Source organism: Crocuta crocuta, unplaced genomic scaffold, assembly GCF_008692635.1.
Source record: "Crocuta crocuta isolate KB4526 unplaced genomic scaffold, BGI_CrCroc_1.0 scaffold511, whole genome shotgun sequence".
Taxonomy (NCBI): domain Eukaryota; kingdom Metazoa; phylum Chordata; class Mammalia; order Carnivora; family Hyaenidae; genus Crocuta; species Crocuta crocuta.
This window is the reverse complement of record NW_027532414.1, coordinates 143,498-162,714: the sequence shown is the minus strand read 5'-3', so window position 1 is coordinate 162,714 and position 19,217 is coordinate 143,498. Positions and strand designations below refer to the sequence as shown.

At 36.1% G+C, this 19,217-nt stretch overlaps 2 protein-coding genes across 2 annotated transcripts in view; one reads left to right on the top strand and one right to left on the bottom strand.

Moving 5' to 3' along the window:
* LOC144243814 (olfactory receptor 5M9) overlaps positions 1 to 3,261 on the top strand; it is an 18,413-nt gene extending 15,152 nt beyond the window's left edge. Inside the window, exon 2 of the mRNA XM_077778954.1 lies at positions 2,300 to 3,261. Coding sequence (XP_077635080.1) covers positions 2,329 to 3,261 — 933 coding nt within the window. The 5' untranslated portion in view covers positions 2,300 to 2,328. The remainder of the gene's footprint in view (positions 1 to 2,299) is intronic.
* A 7,668-nt stretch (positions 3,262 to 10,929) lies between these two features.
* LOC144243817 (olfactory receptor 8U3-like) lies at positions 10,930 to 11,886 on the bottom strand. Its single transcript, XM_077778957.1, has one exon. The coding sequence runs from the start codon at positions 11,884 to 11,886 to the stop codon at positions 10,930 to 10,932; it is 957 nt and encodes a 318-aa protein (XP_077635083.1).
* Positions 11,887 to 19,217: the final 7,331 nt, after the last annotated feature.

Genomic DNA, 19,217 nt, shown 5'->3' with positions numbered 1-19,217 from the left:
ATTTGTGAGTATTAGTTACACGTAACATGCAAGCAAGGCAATTTAAAGAGTTCTCAAGATGAACGAGATAAACTACAACCACAGAGCTAATGATTATGTATAGAGGAAAAGAAATGTACACACATGCAGGGGCTAAACATTGGAAAAGTAGTATTAGTTTATGTGTCTTAGATACCTTGATACTTTTTCATATGTTTTATACTTCATTTATTTTTAATGTTTAGTTATTTTTGAGAGAGAGAGAGCAGTGGAAAAGTAGAGAGAGAGAGGGACAGAGAGAATCCCAAGCAGGCTCCATGCTGTCACTACAAAGCCTGATGTGAGACTCGAACCCACAAACTGTGAGAGCCTGACCTGAGCTGAAATCAAGAGTTGGACGCTTAACCACCTGAGCCACCCAGGCACCCCTGTGTTTTATACTTTAAGCAAGATAGTGGTACCGTTAATACAAGTTGACTGTTAATTAGAGAATCATGGGTTCATCCAGTAGGGTCAGGAGTTGTTACATCGAGAAACCCCTGCCCTTAGCCCTATTCTTCAGCTATCCTGCAGCTGCCCTCTGACTCAGTATTTCCACCCTTGAAAGGTGCCAAAAGATGAATTACAATCATGGAATCTATGGTAAGGAGTAACTTAGAATTAAAACTTTGGTGCTTATCGGGGTCTTGGGTGGCTTAGTTGGTTAAGTGTCTGACTCTTGATTTTCACTCAGGTCATGATATCAGGGTCAGGAGATTGAGCACCACATGGGGCTCTGTGCTGAATGTGGAGCCTGCTTAAGATTCTCTCTCTCTCTCTCTCTCTCTCTCTCCGTCCGTCCCCTGCTCTATTGAAAGCTCGCTCTCTCTGTCAAAAAAAATAAATAAAAAATAAAATTAAAAACTCCTTTGATGCTTATTATGTTACCTGCTCAATTCATAGCATATTTAATTATAGTATTAAACATTTAAAGGGTAAGAAATAGTTCATAGAGATTAAGTCACTTAAATTTATCCTGCTACTAATAGCAGGCACCATAATGTAATCATGGAGCTTGTACATTTTTTTAATATATAAAAGGATGTCTCTAGCAATACCCTTTTTCAACATGCCAAGCACATACTTCTCCTCCTGAGCTTTTTCAATTCATGCCCTTCGTGTTTAATATTTCTACACTGTTTCTCACTAACTCACAAGTCACCTCCTCAGAGAAATCTCTGCTCACCCTGTCTTCACCCTGTCTCCTCTTATTTCTTACCTCCCTGGCATGTTGTACTTTTGTCACAGCATATCTGCTTTCTGGAGTATCTTGCTGGTACCTTTGTGTATTGCTCACTCTTTTTCAGTGAGAATAAAGTATGATTCAAGCCAGAATCTTGTACGTCTTGTTCACTCTCAGACTTCCAGAATTTAGAATTCTTCTTGATATAAGAAATATATCAGTCATATAATTGGCTTTGAGGTTTGTAAATCAATTATGGTAAGCAATTATAAGCAAAAGCCCATTTGTAAAAGAGTAATATACCCTTCAAACCTCTATTACTATGGGGAGCTTAAAATCCCAAGATGGTGCTAAACCTAAAATACATCCTTGAGGACTTATGGCATGTTTTTACTTGTTGAAAGAAACAAGTTGGGAAAAGTGTAGTAAATGGGAAAATACATTGTTTGGAGAACCTTTTCTTTGTGATAACATTAAATGTGAATATGAATAAGAAGGTGTAGACTTGCTCGGTTCTGAAAACCAGTGGAATCTGAAATAACATGTCACCTAACCTTTATTTCATGATATTTATCTATTGACAGAATTTTAATAGTGGGTGCAGCAATCAGACAAGCACAGAATTTAGCTAAACAAAATAAAATATGACTAGACATTTCATATGTTGAAGGCATAAATCATATGTTGACATAAGGCAGGGCAAATATGTCAATAACTAAATTGTAACACCAATATGTAAGTTGGTAAGTTGGATAGACTTTAGCCATTCCCTACAACCATCAATTTGACTAGAATCGTATTTGTGCCTTGTGATTTTAACATTATTGTAATGCTCTAGCAAAATATAAATGTCCAATTTTAATAATATATGATATCAATGTATGTAGTTTTCTACTTTACTGATAAAGAACTAACAAATATTGATGGCAATTACTTATAAGACATACTAAAGGATTTGATGATGCCTACATGTTCTTATCTTGGCCATGGAGCAATATCTGCACTGATTTTTAAATTATTTGAATTAGAATAAGGATAAATGTGACTCAAAAGTTTCAAGAATAAAAGAGATCCATTCATTTTTTTTTTCCTCCGTAGGCACTACAGACTGGCTCTGTGTTAAGGCGATGCCAAATTTCACGGATGTGACAGAATTTATTCTTCTGGGTTTGACCAGTCATCGGGAGTATCAAGTTCTCTTTTTTGTGATATTCCTAGTAGTTTACATAATTACTCTGTTAGGGAACATCGGTATGATCGTTATGATCAGCATCAGTCCTCAGCTTCAGAGCCCTATGTACTTTTTCTTGAGTCATTTGTCTTTTGTCGATGTGTGGTTCTCTTCCAATGTCACCCCCAAAATGCTGGAAAACTTATTATCAGAGACAAAAACTATTTCGTATGTGGGGTGTTTGGTGCAGTGCTACTTTTTCATTGCCCTTGTCCACGTAGAGGTCTATATCTTGGCAGTGATGGCCTTTGATCGGTACATGGCCATCTGCAACCCTTTGCTTTATGGCAGTAGAATGTCCAGGACTGTCTGTGTTCGACTTATCTCTGTGCCTTATGTCTATGGATTCTCTGTTAGCCTCATATGTACACTATGGACATATGGATTGTACTTCTGTGGAAACTTTGAAATCAACCACTTCTATTGTGCAGACCCTCCTCTTATCAAGATTGCCTGTGGGGGGGTCCACATCAAAGAATACACGATGATTGTTATTGCTGGAATTAACTTCACATATTCTCTCTCTGTGGTCCTCATCTCCTACACCCTCATTGTAGTCACTGTGCTACGTATGCGCTCTGCTGATGGCAGGAAGAAGGCTTTCTCCACATGTGGATCCCACTTGACAGCTGTTACCATGTTTTATGGGACTCTCATATTCATGTACCTCAGGCGTCCCACAGAAGAGTCTGTGAAGCAAGGGAAAATGGTGGCTGTGTTTTATACCACAGTGATCCCCATGCTGAATCCCATGATCTACAGCCTGAGGAACAAGGATGTGAAAGAAGCAGTCAACAAAGCAATTGCCAAGGCAAATGTGGGGTGGTGAAACTTCAATAGATTTTTTTTTGTGTATGTTGCTACCTGTTATAAATGCTCAGGCATAAAAGTCCTAATGCAACAAAGATTTTCTAAAGGTAATTCTTATATGTAATAAAAGGTCCAATCTAACACAGTGATGTTTTACTCCATGAATGGACTCTAACTGCTAAGCCTGCTTTATTCTACATGTACAACCACATAACAAACTGACCTATTGCTGCAATTCACAGTGTATATAAAACTAAGTGTAGGTTACATAAGGTTAAGTGTAGTCACTGGAGGAACTCATAAATAAGTTAATAAGTTAATTATAAGTTAATTTATAGGTGCCCTTGTTAGATTCAAACATGATTTCCTAGGGTTTTTTTTCTCTATACATATGCTTCTCTACCCATGTTTCATATGAGATTTATAATTTCATAAGGAAAAGAGTAAGAATTCATGTCTTTTCCATGACCTTTAGGATGCTAATGGTTCCTAATTTACCAAAAAAAAAAAAAAAAAGTGTTTCATAATGTTCACACAAACATAGACCTTTGAAAATGGAATTATATTCACAATCTTCAACCCATGTTTAACCAGGTCCAATGGCCTGATGTACAGAGTACAATTATAAGGTCTGTCCTCAGGAATGGGTTATTGGATAGATAACTGTGTTCCTGCTTCAATAAGCTCTTCAATGACTCTCACTCTACTCCTTAGTTTGGGTTCTGGTATAAATATCATGATATTAAAAGGGTGAATACTTACAACAAAGGAATTTTGTGTCCTCATGATAATGAAAAAAAAAAAAACCAGTATGAATTTTCTGATATATAAAATCTGACCTTTGGCTCCCAGACTTTGTCCTATTAAAACTTTGGTTGCAATGATTTGAAATTAGTGCTGGATCCTAGTTTTTTCTCATTAACATTGCATTCTTTGGCTCTGTATTTAGCAGCTCAAATCAAGATTTCAGTGCCTTGAGTGGGTCAGCCATTTACTGTTCAACCAAATGCTATTGTACTAAAGGTCCATTCAAATTTGATCAATAGTATTTAAAATGGTACCCCACTGGGCCTGGTTAAACATCCTCAAAAGCTCACTATTCAAGTTATCTTGATTGATGCATCTATAGCCTACTTAACCTACATTCCATTCTTGCTACAGGTAGAATAAATTCCATCTATCTTTGATGACGTCTGCTAATTTACCGTCATAAAGGCAAATGGTAAGTAGAAATGATTCTTGGTGAGTGAGATTATTCTAGTGTAAGTACTAATCCAGTTAAAAGCTGTGCATAATTGGGGCGCCTGGGTGGCTTAGTCGGTTAAGCGTCCGACTTTCGCTTAGGTCATGATCTCGCGGTTTGTGGGTTCGAGCCCCGCGTCGGGCTCTGTGCTGACTGCCAGCTTGGAGCCTGGAGCCAGTTTCGGAGTCTGTGTCTCCCTCTCTCTCTGACCCTCCCCTGCTCACGCTGTCTCTCTCTCTCTTTCCTAAAAATAAATAAAAATATTAAAAAAAAACTGTGCATAATTGAGTATGTACAGATGGACTCTGTGAAATAGCATATACCTGTAGTAATACCACCATCAACATGGACTAATTCAAGGATAGAGGAGAGTATTATTACTTGGGCTACCTTACTGATTAACCAGGGGCTGCTTTCTTTGCGAATGGATTTGAGGAAAGATAGATAAAAAGGAGAGAGGAGTTCTCTTTGGTAACATTAGATAATGAACAGGAGGAAAGAATACCATTGGTTGGTATTGGAAACCATGTCAACAATGGGTTTTGTTTGTTTGTTTTTTTTGCTTTATGTTTTAGACCACCCAGATTTACTTCTAAGAGGAGCTAGTGTCAAGTACAAAAATGAGGTCTGCTCAAGGAACAGCTTTCACAGATGTTGACACTATGCTAAGATCATATTTTCTGTGGTCTTTATGACAACCATATCCCTCCTATTTTATTCTTTGTTGTAGGAATAAAAACACTGAGCATCCAGCTATTGAACACAGTTCCCATTTTTCCTTATTAGCCAGGTATGTAACCTTGTTATGCAATTTTAGCAATGAACTGTCAGTAGAAATTTATATACAAAACCCAAGGGTCATCTTTTCAAGGTCAAAGCCACTAGACCTGAAATTTTTCCTCCCCCCTCCTCAAAAATGTTGCCACTGAAATGGTTGCACTAGAGCAAGACATGGAAGCCCTATATTAAAGGTATAATCACCTTACTCAAACCCCTACTTCACACAATTTCCAGAGAAAAGAATAAAATCCTCTTACTAAGTCATTGTATTTTGAAGGCTCACTAGTTATAGCACTTAGTCAGTATCCTAAGCCTCCCCCTAGGTGTTGTAATAATACTTTTCTAAAACATGATCTTTGGAGTCTCACCTCTTCATCTTACTACTTCTGAGGGAATTTTTTTGCTTTGAAGATAACTGAGTCTCCTAAGATGTTTGCCTATTCTCCTGGTATTGAGTGAAGTGTATCTGGTCCTCTGTGAAAACCAAAAAAAAGCAAAAACTTAACCCTCCTGTCACACATATTAGTTTATAGCCTCCTTCCTTCACTGCTTGATGAGTCCTTGGACTTGGCACAGCTTCCAATAGTCATGTTAGTTGCTTATAAATCCATCTTGTCCTAACTTCTAGGCTACTTTTCTCTACTGGCATTTTCATATACAAGTTTCTTTCTTGGGCCCAGGCATTCTTAGCTATTTTACCTGCCCTGTGTTTGTAGGTATAGACTGAGTGATCTTCCATCAGTCATTTTAGCCAACATTTACTGTTACCTATTATGGATTGAATTCCCCATTCAATTCCCCAAAATATCTTAAGATATTTTGTGTTAAGATAAGGTCACATTGGAGTAGGGTGGACCCTTAATCCTGTATGATTAGTATCCTTACAAGAAGGAAATATTGGGGCTCCTGGGCAGCTCAGTAGCTTAAGTGTCTGACTTCGGCTCAGGCCATGGTCTTGCAGTTCGTGAGTTCAAGCCCTGCGTTGGGCTCTGTGCTAACACCTTGGAACCTGGAGCCTGCTTTGGATTCTGTGTCTCCCTCTCTCTCTGCCCTTCCCTACTTGCACTCTGTCTCTCTCTCAGAAAATAAATAAACATTAAAAAGAAAGGAAATATAGACACAGGCACAGAGAGAAGATGGCCATATGAAGAGTAGCAGAGATTGGAGTTATGCAGCCACAAGCCAAGGAACATCTGAGGCTATTATAGGCTACAAGAGACCAGAAGAGCTCCTCCCCCAGAACTTTCTGGGGAGCATGGGCCTGCTGATACCTTGAGTTCAGATCTTAGGCTCCAGAAATGTGAGAAATAAATTTTTGTTTCTTTAAGCCACTTAGTTTGTGGCATTTTGGTAAAGAAGACTGATAAAACTATGGTTTTGTTTCTGTCATGTTGGAACTCTGGTTTTTCTATGAGGCTTTTTTAGTCTCCCAGCCTCTACTGGGAGGTAAACTATCATCCATTCTGCTCTGGGAGTGCTTCAAGCTCATTGAACTTACCCTCAGTAGCTGTGTGTTTCTGTAGCAGCCTCACCTGAATGTGGTATGCTACCCAGAAGAAGGGCACCCGGCTTCTTTGCAATGATTCACTAACCTTTAAATTCTCCTCACATTGCCAGTCTCAGGTTGAGCACTTACTGCTTGTGGTGAAAAGAAACATGACTCTCTCGTTGTTATGAGTTTTCTTCCATTCTCCAGTTCACTGCATAAGATTTTAACATTATGCTTTTTAAAATAAAATAACCAAAACCATAACAACAAGAAAGATATCAAAGGTATCTCCCTTTGTTGAGTTCTTGCTCTTGGCAGTTGAGAGTCATGAATTCCAAGATTAATTTCTCTGCTGTCATATCCTCCCTCCAAAACTTTAAGAGCTTGAAAGTCATAATTCTAATTTATTGCTTTCTCACCAGAATCTGTATCATTTACAGTCACTTAGAACACATTATGGCTACTTTAATAATGGTGTTGAGGTTGGATGAAGAAGATATAAAAATAATTTTTAAAACATATAATTTAATATGACAACATTGATGTTTTCACATAAATCTAAAATCTAAACTTAACTACGGAATCTATACTAAGATAACTTGTCATAACTTAAGTTAACCTTGTTATCAAAGATTTCTGATTAACGCTTATTCAGTAATTTCTGAAATTTTTGCTACTTTCTACTTATGATGATTGGCACAGTTTTTTCTCATTTTTAGTGGCTGTCATCTAAAGTTAAGATTTTGGATTTATTTAAAGAAAATTATGAGTTAATTTAAGAAAAATATGTCAAATAAAGAATAAATATGATATTCCAATGGAGAAAAGTCATAAACCATAATCATAACTAAAAGTCAGAAAACACAATCAATGGATAAGTAACCACAATCACACACACACATATAATATATGAATATATTATATATACATATATATAATACTTTGCATATATTCTATAGTATAATGCATACAGCAACTTGGGGTATTATTTGTCTATCAGTCTCTACTTCCCGTGGGGTTTATATATATCCCTTCGCTTTAAGTTTTTCACAGTCCAGTAATTTCTGCAATGTCCAAGACTATGAAGCTGTATAAATAAGACAAAATCCAGCAAGTCTGTGTTCACATCATTGTTTAATTTTAGTCATGTAATATTCAAACAACATTGGAAAGAACTCAGGTATCCAGTGTTCCCACATTGTTCAATGAACTATACCTCTAGGGCAGAACCAGCTTTTGAGTTTCTGAGGTTCATAAGCCCTATGCACTCAGAACTTAAACATGTTAAAGCAACTTTTCATCTTTTTCTCACCACTAAGAGGTGAGAAACAGGTTTTGAGGATCCTGTTTGATAGAAGTCAGAGATATTATTCAATGCCACTTAGTTAGAAGTGGTAAAACTTAGGTTTGAACTCAAGACCATAATATCCCAACAAGTAACTACTATTTTATTAAGATGCTATAGCTTGAAGGCAGACAGATTTTGATTTCTGGTCATGCCTCAGTTTGAATCACGAGGCTCTTGAGATGAAAACAGGGATGACAGAGGATAAAAAGGGAAATTGGCTCACGGAAGGTAAGTACTCATATGTTACCTTGGCACATACAATCAGTGTGGCTTCATTTTGTTCATTTGATAATGAACTTCATTTTGTTTGTTGTTTGTTCATTTTATTAGTTGTTAATTATTCCTAACTTCATTATTGAATGAACAAAATGTATTGCCTGGGTCATTAGATCTGTTCTAACACCTGCTACAGTACATGGGTCAGAAGAGCACAGTCTTATAATTCAGCAGACTGATTTAGTTAGAATACATTCACTTTCTACTTGTCTTATTGTTGGAGGAGGCCATTGAGAGGACATGACTGCCAGTTGATCCTTGAGCTGGACCTTGGCAATTGGAGGCTCCTTACTCCTTCTCTGGTCCTTGGAATGTTTTCCCACAGTGGGAATCATTTTCAAGGATTTGGCCTGGAGACAGCAAGGTATTGTTGTTGAAGACCATCTGGACATGTACGTGGCTGAAACCCGTTACGTCCTCCATAGAAACTTTTAAGGTTCTGGGAGGTGACAGTGGACATTTACTTGTTTTATAGCCACCCAAGACAAGCCTCACATGTGAGTTTCCTTGCTTATAAAACTACCACTTACGAATCTGAAGTGCTCTGCCTCTTTCCTTGGTCTCTCTTTGTCCTTGTGCAAGGGGGCTGATTTCAGATTTCACCAAGGAAACTCCCAAGGTTGGGAATTAACACTTACAAAAAAAGTTGTGTCATTTTAAAGCCACAGGAACCACCCAAAGTAACTTAATAAAAATAAATAACAAAGAAGTGTGTTTTGTTTTTGAGTAAAATCAGCATAAAATTAAAACCTAAGAGCAGAGAGTGTAACGAGGCTTGACAAAAAGCAAGTACTTGGGCCTTGAAGGATAAGAACAAAGATGTCTCTTGTTTGGATTTCTTATGTTTCTTTCTCTACAGACCAGTTTTCTGTTTCTCAGTGCATGGGGAACTCACAATGGCAACCTAAGCTCTAGAATTCACTTAACCTAAGATGATTAGTTGACTCTCACTGGAATTACAGAACTATGTCAAATTCTCTTGAAAGGCATTTGATTGGCTTATCCTCAGTCATGTGATCATCCATGTACTATGCTTATGGGGTAGGGCTACTAGTGCAATGGCAATTGTCACATTCCACCTCTGTGAAGGAGATTCTCAGAGGGAACAGGGTTTTTGTAAATAGAAAAACAGTCTATACTGTGCTCCTTTTGTTTACTCACCCATTCATTCACTTCACTCTTTCACCATGCAGAGTAGTTACAGGGGTTATATTAGACACTGAGAGTGATACATTGTAGAAGGTAAATTCATTCCACCAAATCCTGAGAATTGAGCAAATTGTGTGTCTGAGCCAGACCCAAGCATGTCATAACATATTGTCAGACTAGCAAAGCAGAAGGGGTATATGTACTGGAGTCTGGTGGATTTCACCAAAAACAATCAGGACTGATAATTTGTCCTTTATTTCTTTTTTATAGGCTTAGAATACTTGTTTTCCCTACTGGAACTGCCTTATCCTACATGTGCCCTTATTTTCCAAGAAGAACACACACACGGTGCTCCCACACTTGAAAGACCTCTCAAGGCGCTTATGACTGGTTGTGGATGCTGCTGGAATTTTGCCGTGGTTGCACATTAATTGGCTTAATCACCTTTTTATCTGATCCTTTGACTCCCCCTGAGTCTAACTGCGTATCAAAATTTGTTTTTGTAGTTATTTGAATGATATCTGTCTCCTCTACCAGACTGTTCAGCCCTCTCAGAGAAGGAATGTGTTTGTTTCGGGTCACAAAAGTGAAGCACACAGTAGACATTATACATTTAAATTTATGAGTGAAAAAAACAAATCTATAACATTACAGTTTACAGTTTAAGTGGGCTTTGGATTATTTTGCTTAATATATTATCAATCCAACATGGAGCTATATTCTTGAAATGTGCCTGTCCCTAGGACTTTGAAAGTCCCCATATATCTAAAACTTCAGAGAAACTTTGGAAAGCACAGGTTTGCTTAGGGAATTTAGGGATAGATCTACGCTTTTGCTTTGATAGGGTAATCAAGGGGAGTAAAACTTTCTAAAAGGTAATCTTGATTCTTCAGATCTGCATAGCAAAAAACATGGCATCTTTTCAAAGGACATGATAATTGTGTAATACCAGGGAATGGCCAGTAGTGAATCTAATGGTGGTCAGAGGCAGAGTGAGGAGTGACGGTTAGCAGACCAGATACAGTTGGGGGCAGGCTATTGCATGAAATGACATGGGGATGGACAAAAAATTTACTTCACCACCTTCCCTGCCCCTTCCTCTGTCCTCCACCAGTATACAAAGCAGAAACACCTTTGAAAGAAACAGTTGATTCTTATTATCAGTTGAACAGGAACTATCCAGGTCAGGGCTATCAGAGTCCTACACCTAAACAGTTGGAATTTATTAAAAGTCTAAATTCTACTCCTTTAAATATTTCCTCTTATTAAAGACTGTATGAAAAATAGAATTGATATACAAAATAATTTTACTCATATAAAGAATGATAAAAATGAATTTACTCCATCAAAAGACTATAAAAGATTATAAAAACATTATATCTACATGTGGCATTGCACCAAGTCATTTTTTAAAGTTTGTTAGAAGCAGGATATAACATTTGTCAATTAATTTCCTCAAGGCATTTTTTACTTCCTGGTTCCTCAAGCTATAGATCATTGGGTTTAGCATAGGAATTACAATTGTGTAGAACACAGAGGCCATTTTGTCTGTGTCAAGGGAATGGTTTGATTTTGGCTGCAGATACATGAAGATCAGAGTCCCATAAAATATAGTCACAGCAGTCAGATGAGAGGCACAGGTTGAGAAAGCTCTGCACCTCCCTTCTGTAGATTGGATTTTCAAGATGGCAGCCACAATGTATAAGTATGAAATAAGAACAGTGGTCAAAGAGCTGATCATGTTGAAACCCGCGAAGATGAAAATCAAGATTTCTTTGAGACTGGTGTCTGAGCAGGCAAGGGCCATTAAAGGGACATCATCACAATAAAAGTGATTGATGATATTCGGGCCACAATAAATCAGTTGGAAAGTAACAACTGTGTGGAGCAAAGCAACAGAAAAGCTGTATAAGTAGGGGCCTGTTACTAGTTGCATACACACTTTTGGGGACATGATCACCATGTAGAGAAGAGGATTGCAGATGGCCACATAACGGTCATAAGCCATAACCGCAAGAAGGAGCATCTCTGAAATCAGGAAGTTCAGAAAAAAGCCCAACTGTGTTGCACATGCATAGAATGATATAGATCTGTGCTTGGTCAGGAGGGTCTCCAGGAACTTGGGGGCTATTGATGAGGAGTAACAGAGGTCTACAAAGGCCAGATTACTGAGAAAAAAGTACATGGGTGTGTGAAGTCGAGAATCCAATCGGATTAATGAAATCATCCCAAGGTTCCCTACCAAAGTTAGAGTATATACCACTGAAATGAGCAGAAAGAGAATGAGTTCAATCTCTCTATGGACTGAAAAACCCAAAAGAATGAATTCTGTCACCCTGGTGCTATTCCTTTCAGCCATTTATTCCCGTCTTTCAGCTGCTGAAAAAAGACAAAATAGAGCCAGAGATAAATTATTAGGTCAAAGAACTGTCACTGGATGCCAACTTTTGTGTGTTTTAGCTTCAGAAATCACAGTCCACTGAGGTGGAATATGGGAACAAATAAACACATCCCATTTCAAACTCTCCTTGCTAGCTCTTCATAATTTGATGAGGCCAAAAATTGAGGGCCAATAAAAAAATCAATTGAGGACTATATAGTAAAAATAACAATGAAAAAATGTGTATGTAAAGGCATTTAATATTGTAGATTCAGATTATTTTAAATTACATTGGATAAGGGGAAGAAAACAATTTTTTTCCCGTCCCTTTATTTTCTTCTTGGTGGAGCAAAACTCTAATGTATTAACATATCTTTTTGAATAGATATTTTTCTATTTTAATAAATATGCATTATTTGAAGTAAAAAGTTAAGCAGAATATTCAGTGGGAAGAAAATGTGAGTCATTAAATGTTTCTACTTGTGGATCAGGCAAATTTTGAAATGTACACAGTTAATTCTTTTTTAAATACTGCATTCTAAAAATTGAAAACGACCATTATTCTAACACTTGGAATAGTGTTAGAATATGTATATTTTTAAAAAGTATAATTCCTAGATTAGACTATTTTATGGCATTCTGTTTTAATTACTGTCAACATTTATAATTAGGGATGTTTTCCACCATCTCTGGTAAATTTTCAGTGAAACTATAGCATAAATTATTACTTTTAAAACTTGGCAATCTCTTGGTCAAGAGAAAGAATAATTTTCAGAAAGCAATATTCCTGTCATGTGATATTTGTAAAGTTTCCTTTATTAAAGAAATGACCTTCATATGTACAGTTATGAATATATCAGTATAATTCCTTGGTTCAGTTTAGGGATCCAACCTGTCAGTCAATCTTCAACTGAGGTAACCATAGGAAGATTAAGCAGAAAAATGAGATAGCCCGGGTTATGGACAGTATTCCTTTGGTTGGTGAAAATCACTTCTCCGTATTGGATTCTATATTCACAGGACATACAAAGCCATGTCTTTCTCCAATTGCCAACATATTCACAAAGTCTCCTTAGATCCTTGGCTTCCAGTGCCTTCTCACCTCCACCTCTACAGTTGAAATTAATTAATCTTATTTCTCTGTATGTAACTCACCTATGGTTATCATAACCTGTGTGCTGTAGTTATTAGGAGTTATATGCCTCTTTCCACCTCTGAATGTGGACTGTGAATGCTAAATTTAATTTTGGGAGGAAAGTGAAAGAAAAAATTCTCACCATATTAAATACATATATACTTAACGTGTGTGAAATAGGAAGAATAATTTCCATTCTTACCCAAACATATTATCCAAGGAAACTTTTATTTTAAACAATTTTGTGTGAACGGTCAGAAAAATAGTCTTTTAAATTTTATCTTCTTCATTTATTGATTCAGCTCAATACTGTAAATGATACCTAATGCATTCTCCAAAATTAATATATATGTATGCACACATTCATATATATACACACACGAACACATACATGCATTTATACAGATATATATGTGATGTATAAATATGTAGATATACACCATATATTGTATGCTTCCAAACACACACATACATACTTGCATACATAAAATCTGACATTAAAACAATTTTCTGTTTCATCCATTTACTTTCTCCTCAGTAGAAGCAAAGCTAACTTTGTGAGAGGTATGTCCTTGAGCTGGCATCTTACCACAGCTGTTAGTGTTAGAGCTCACTGTTCTGGGGGTAGAACAAAAAGAAAAATGAAAGGGGCACCCGAGTAGCTCAGTTGGTTAAGTGTCCAGTTCTTGATTTTGGCTCAGGACATGATTTCATGGTTCATGAGACTGAGCCCTGCATTGCGAAGCCTGCTTGGGATTCTCTCTCTTCCCTTCTTTTTGCCCATCTCTCTCTCTCTCAAAATAAATAAATAACCTTTCTTTAAAAAAGGGAAACAAGAAAGTACGGATGTGGTCAACATTCCCTAATTCAAGACATGAGATCTCTTTGATGTTTGAGAGGTGGCAGTTTTGGTATTGGGTTACTTTTCTTTGCACACACACACCAGAATCACGCTCATTTTCTTTCCTTGTACATCCATTAAAAAAAGAAGAAGAAAAAAACCCTTCAAAATCCACACTGTCATCAATTTCAAATTTTGAAAAGGTCAACTCCCATTTTTATTACCACCTTAGCTTATGAATGTCTTTTTGATACACACTGTTTGAACCCATAAAATTTATCTCCTGAGACAAAGGCAATTCTCACACACAAACGCTTGTCTTGTGCAGGCACTAGCTTCTTAAGTTTTACCAACAGATAAAACATGTTTTCTTTTAAAGGAAGCCTGAGTCGCAGGGAGCTATTGAGGGCAACAACTTATTTTGGGAGTGTTAGGAGGGTTATTTCATTCTTGGGTATAAATGTCAGACCCATCTAGTTGGAACAGAATTATACAGGGTCATCTATTTTCTTTTTAGTGAGGAAAACTGGATGACTCGGGGAAGGGGGTCTGTTCAAATGACCACCTGTACCTATTTAACCTACCTGGTTGTGGAAGAAATGTTCCCCTGTATGTTTTTGCAGGGGCCTCCATTCAATGATGCTCAAATAGGGAGGGTATGTGAATGTGTGATATAGGCCTTTATACAATGGAGTCTTTACTCCCTAGAGAGTTAATTCCCAGTGAACCGCGGACATGACTGCCATAGGGTCCCTGACTATCCAGGGCCCAATTGTGATTAGAAAGTTCTAATTAGAAAAATATTAGTTCATAAAAACGAAGTAAACATTCATATTCAAACTAGAATGATCTCACCATGAAATCACCAGTCTTTGGTTACCTATGTCCAATCTATAAACAAAACAAAGAAAAGCAAAACCGGATGGCGAGCAATTGAAATGGCACCACCATTTCCAATGTATTCTCATTGTTTGTTCATAATTGTCCCTTCTTATCCCTGTGGCCTTCTTAAGGGTATTCTGATTTCATCATTTGTCTTACCTAACTAAATGTGTTTTATACCTAGAAGTTTTAGTATTTAAGCAAACAATTCTGTTTATTTTTTCTTTGCTAAGCATGGGCATTGAAATAGTAATGAATCCTCCTTATTTATACTTTGGAGAGTTGACATTTAACTGTTAAAGTCACGTAGCGTTAATTTGTTGTATGACCTGAGGCAAGAACCTAAGGAATTTGTCCAAGTGGCTAATTTCCTGATGTTATTTAATTAAATAATCCATATTTTTTTATTAATTTACAATTTGAAAATATTTTATTTACTAAACTAATGAAATAAAATCAACTAGTTTTTGATTATAATAAAGACCTTAGAGTTTTAGAAACCTATCAAAGGCATTTTATATATCCTTTCTTTTGTAAAAAAATAAAAATAAAAAACAAAAAATACATTACATAATATAAAGTATACGCATATATATGCTGATTATAAAACTTTATATGTAGGAAGATATACATATAAATATAAAAATAAATATAAATATTTCAGGGAGTCTGGTGGCTCAGTCAGTTAAGTGGCTGACTTCAGCTCAGGTCATAATCTCATAGTTCATGGGTTTGAGCCTCGCATTGGGCTCTATGCTGATAGTNTCTCTCAAAAATAAATAAACATTAAAAAATATTTTTAAATAAGAAATATGTCACATATAATATATATCATCTACTAGAGGTAACTGTTCTTCAAGTTTAGGGCCATTTTTGTTTTTCTTTTTCCTTTGTATTTTTATGTATTTTATTAAATTGGACTCATAGAGTGCATGACAACTTACTACATATAATTATCATTTTTTACCAATAGCATATCAGGATTTTACATACTATTTAAATTTCTTCCCAAATCATGTTTTCTGCTATCTATTAACAGTTCCTATTTTAACATTTTGTGTTTTTTTAATTAGTAAAATAACAATTTTTTATTCAAAATTTGTTTAGAATAATCCAGTATTTTAGGGTAGAATGCTAAAAAATAGAAATGTTGGATAACGAGGTGTGTCTACTTTAAAACTTTTTACCTTTTGCTTTTCTTTTCCTGACAATGTTCCTTAGAAAGCTGTTTGTGTTTACATGTAGTCTGCAATTTATTTATTTTTAAATATTTTTTAATGATTATTTTTGAGAGAGAGAGAAGAGCATGAGCAGGGAAGATGCAGATAGACAAAAAGAGACACAGAATCTGAAGCAGGCTCCAGGTTCTGAGCTGTCAGCACAGAGCCCAATGCGGGGCTCAAGCTCACAAACCATGAGATCATGACCTGAGTCGAAGTTGGATGCTTAACCAACTGAGCCACACAGGTGCTCCACGTTGCCTGCAATTTATATCCTTCTACTTCTCCCAACTCATTCCAGTAGAATTTTACTTATTCTTTTCAAAATCCCCTTAAGATCATGTTATTTAGTTAACAACTTTTTATCAATATATTCCAAATTACTGATTCCTAGATTAGCTTTCTTCACTCGCTTTCCTATATCCTCCTGATTTTCCTCCTGGATGTTCTTTCTCAAGCTCATTGGTTCCTCCTTGTCACCTTCACCTCTATGTGTTCGTGGGTCACAAGTGTAGTTCTTTGTCATTTTGTCTATTTCTATCTATACATCTTCCTTTACTTGTCAATTTCACTCAGCCTTATGCCATTTAAGAGTGTCCATATCTCAGTGACTCCCAGTGCGACTCTTTACCCCAGTACACTCCTCTGATTTCTAGATTCCCATATTCAACAGCCTACTTGACATCTTTCCTTGGATGTATACAAACATCTCAGATTTATTGTCCAAAACAGTTCTACCATAAGACTTTTCCGCTATAGCTCTTCTTATTTCAGCACGCACTCACACGCGCACGCACACACACACACACACACACACACACGTGCGTGCACTTTATGGCGGCTCCAGCCAAAATCCTTAGAGTGGCCCTTGACTCCTCTTGTTCCTGTTCTACTTCAATTTGGTAGGAATTCTGGTTGGTGTTACATTCAGTGTATCCAGCATCTTTTTTACCAACTATTGTGTTACTCTGTCCTTCCATCATCTCATCCATCATCCTTATCCTCTACAGTTGTGTTTTAACACAGTTATTATTCTCAATAGTATGCCAGGCGCTTTCACTCTCTGGCACATAATCCAGCAATGGTTGATGATTTTGCCCAGAGTAACATCCACAATTCTTACAAAGGTCCTCAAGACTCAGAATGATCTAGCCCTTGTTGGCTTTTTGAACCTCAGCTAGGTTAATCACTGTACCCCCTTCCCATCTTTCTGTCCACACTGACTTCGAATACACCAGGCCACACCAGCCTTAGGTATTTGTTTTTGTTCCTGTACTACAATGCTCTTACTTAGATACCTTACTCCTTCACTCCTTCACAGTGGTGAAGTGTGAGAACACGGGAACCAGATTATCTGGGTCTAAACACTTGAATCTGCCATTATAGTACTTGGTCACATAACATCCTGGGTCTTGTTTTCATCATCTTTAAAACAAAAATAGTGGGGTGCCTGGGAAGTTCAGTCAATTAAACATCTGACTTTTAATTTTGGCTCAGATCATGATTTATGGTTCTTGAGTTTGAGCCCCATGTAGCACTCTGCACTGACAGTGTGGAGCCTGCTTGGGACTCTCTCTCCCAAAATAAATAAATAAATAAACATAAAAAAATATTAACAGTAGTTGCCTTGAGTATTGCTTGAGAATTAAATGAGTAAAAGTGTGAAAAGAACTAGAATCCTGTTTGGATTAGCATATGTGCTTTATAAACATTTTTTAAAAAAATTTAAATTTTTTTATTTATTTGTGAGAAAGAAAGAGACAGCATGAGGAGGGGACGGTCAGAGAGAGAGGGAGCCACAGAAACTGAAGCAGGCTCCAGGCTCTGAGCTAGCTGTCAGCACAGAGCCTGATGTGGGGCTCGAACCCATGAACTGGAGACCATGACCTGAGCCAAAGTGGGACGCTTAACCGACTGAGCCACCCAGGATCCCCTGTGCTTTATAAACATTGCTTACTACTACTACTACCCTTCTTCAATTTATTTTATTTTTCTCAATATCGTGTATTACCATACAATATTTTTACTTGGTTAGTTTGTGATCTCTTTGTTATTTATTGTGTGGACAGAGATTTGGATCTCTTTACCTATAGTTCTTGAAACTAACTAGAGACTCAACAAATTTGATTCCCAATAGTGCTTTATTGTTTTTGCACTAACATTAATAAGTGTATATATATATATATTACGTTATGTAATATATTATACATTATGTAATATACAGTTACAAATATGTATACAATATATACATTAATAAGTATGCATTAATATATTAATAAGTATGTTAATAAGTATATATATCACTTTGCCTGATTCACTCTTTAAAAATATGTTTCTCTTTTATGATTAAATAAATATGGATTAAAACCTTGGATTGGGTTTGTAAGTATTTCATAAGACAAGCAAACATTTCTAATAAATTTTAATTTGATAGACAAGTGATATCTNACAGAGATTTGGATCTCTTTACCTATAGTTCTTGAAACTAACTAGAGACTCAACAAATTTGATTCCCAATAGTGCTTTATTGTTTTTGCACTAACATTAATAAGTGTATATATATATATATTACGTTATGTAATATATTATACATTATGTAATATACAGTTACAATTATGTATACAATATATACATTAATAAGTATGCATTAATATATTAATAAGTATGTTAATAAGTATATATATCACTTTGCCTGATTCACTCTTTAAAAATATGTTTCTCTTTTATGATTAAATAAATATGGATTAAAACCTTGGATTGGGTTTGTAAGTATTTCATAAGACAAGCAAACATTTCTAATAAATTTTAATTTGATAGACAAGTGATATCTCACAATACAAGTAGTGTGTGATGCCGAACATCACATGGTCACAACTGAGCCAATGGTTCTTGAAATTTGCTTTGATATACAAGTGCTTTGAATTACAAGCATGTTTCCGGAACGAATTATGCTCGTAAACCAGGGTTTTACTGTATATTTAATCATTGGTAAAATGTAAATTAGTCATTTGTGTCTTAAATATTTAATAATATTTAAATATTAGAAATTTATATCTTNATCCATTATTTAATCTAATGATTAAATAAATATAATAAAAGAGGAAATGGCATTTTAAAATAATAAGCTTGACACTTCTGGAGTCAAGTTAACAAAAATTTTCTGAGAGATTTATTTAATGTTCAATAATACTTTATTAGGTCTCCGCTGCTACAGATAAAGCAGCGAAAATGA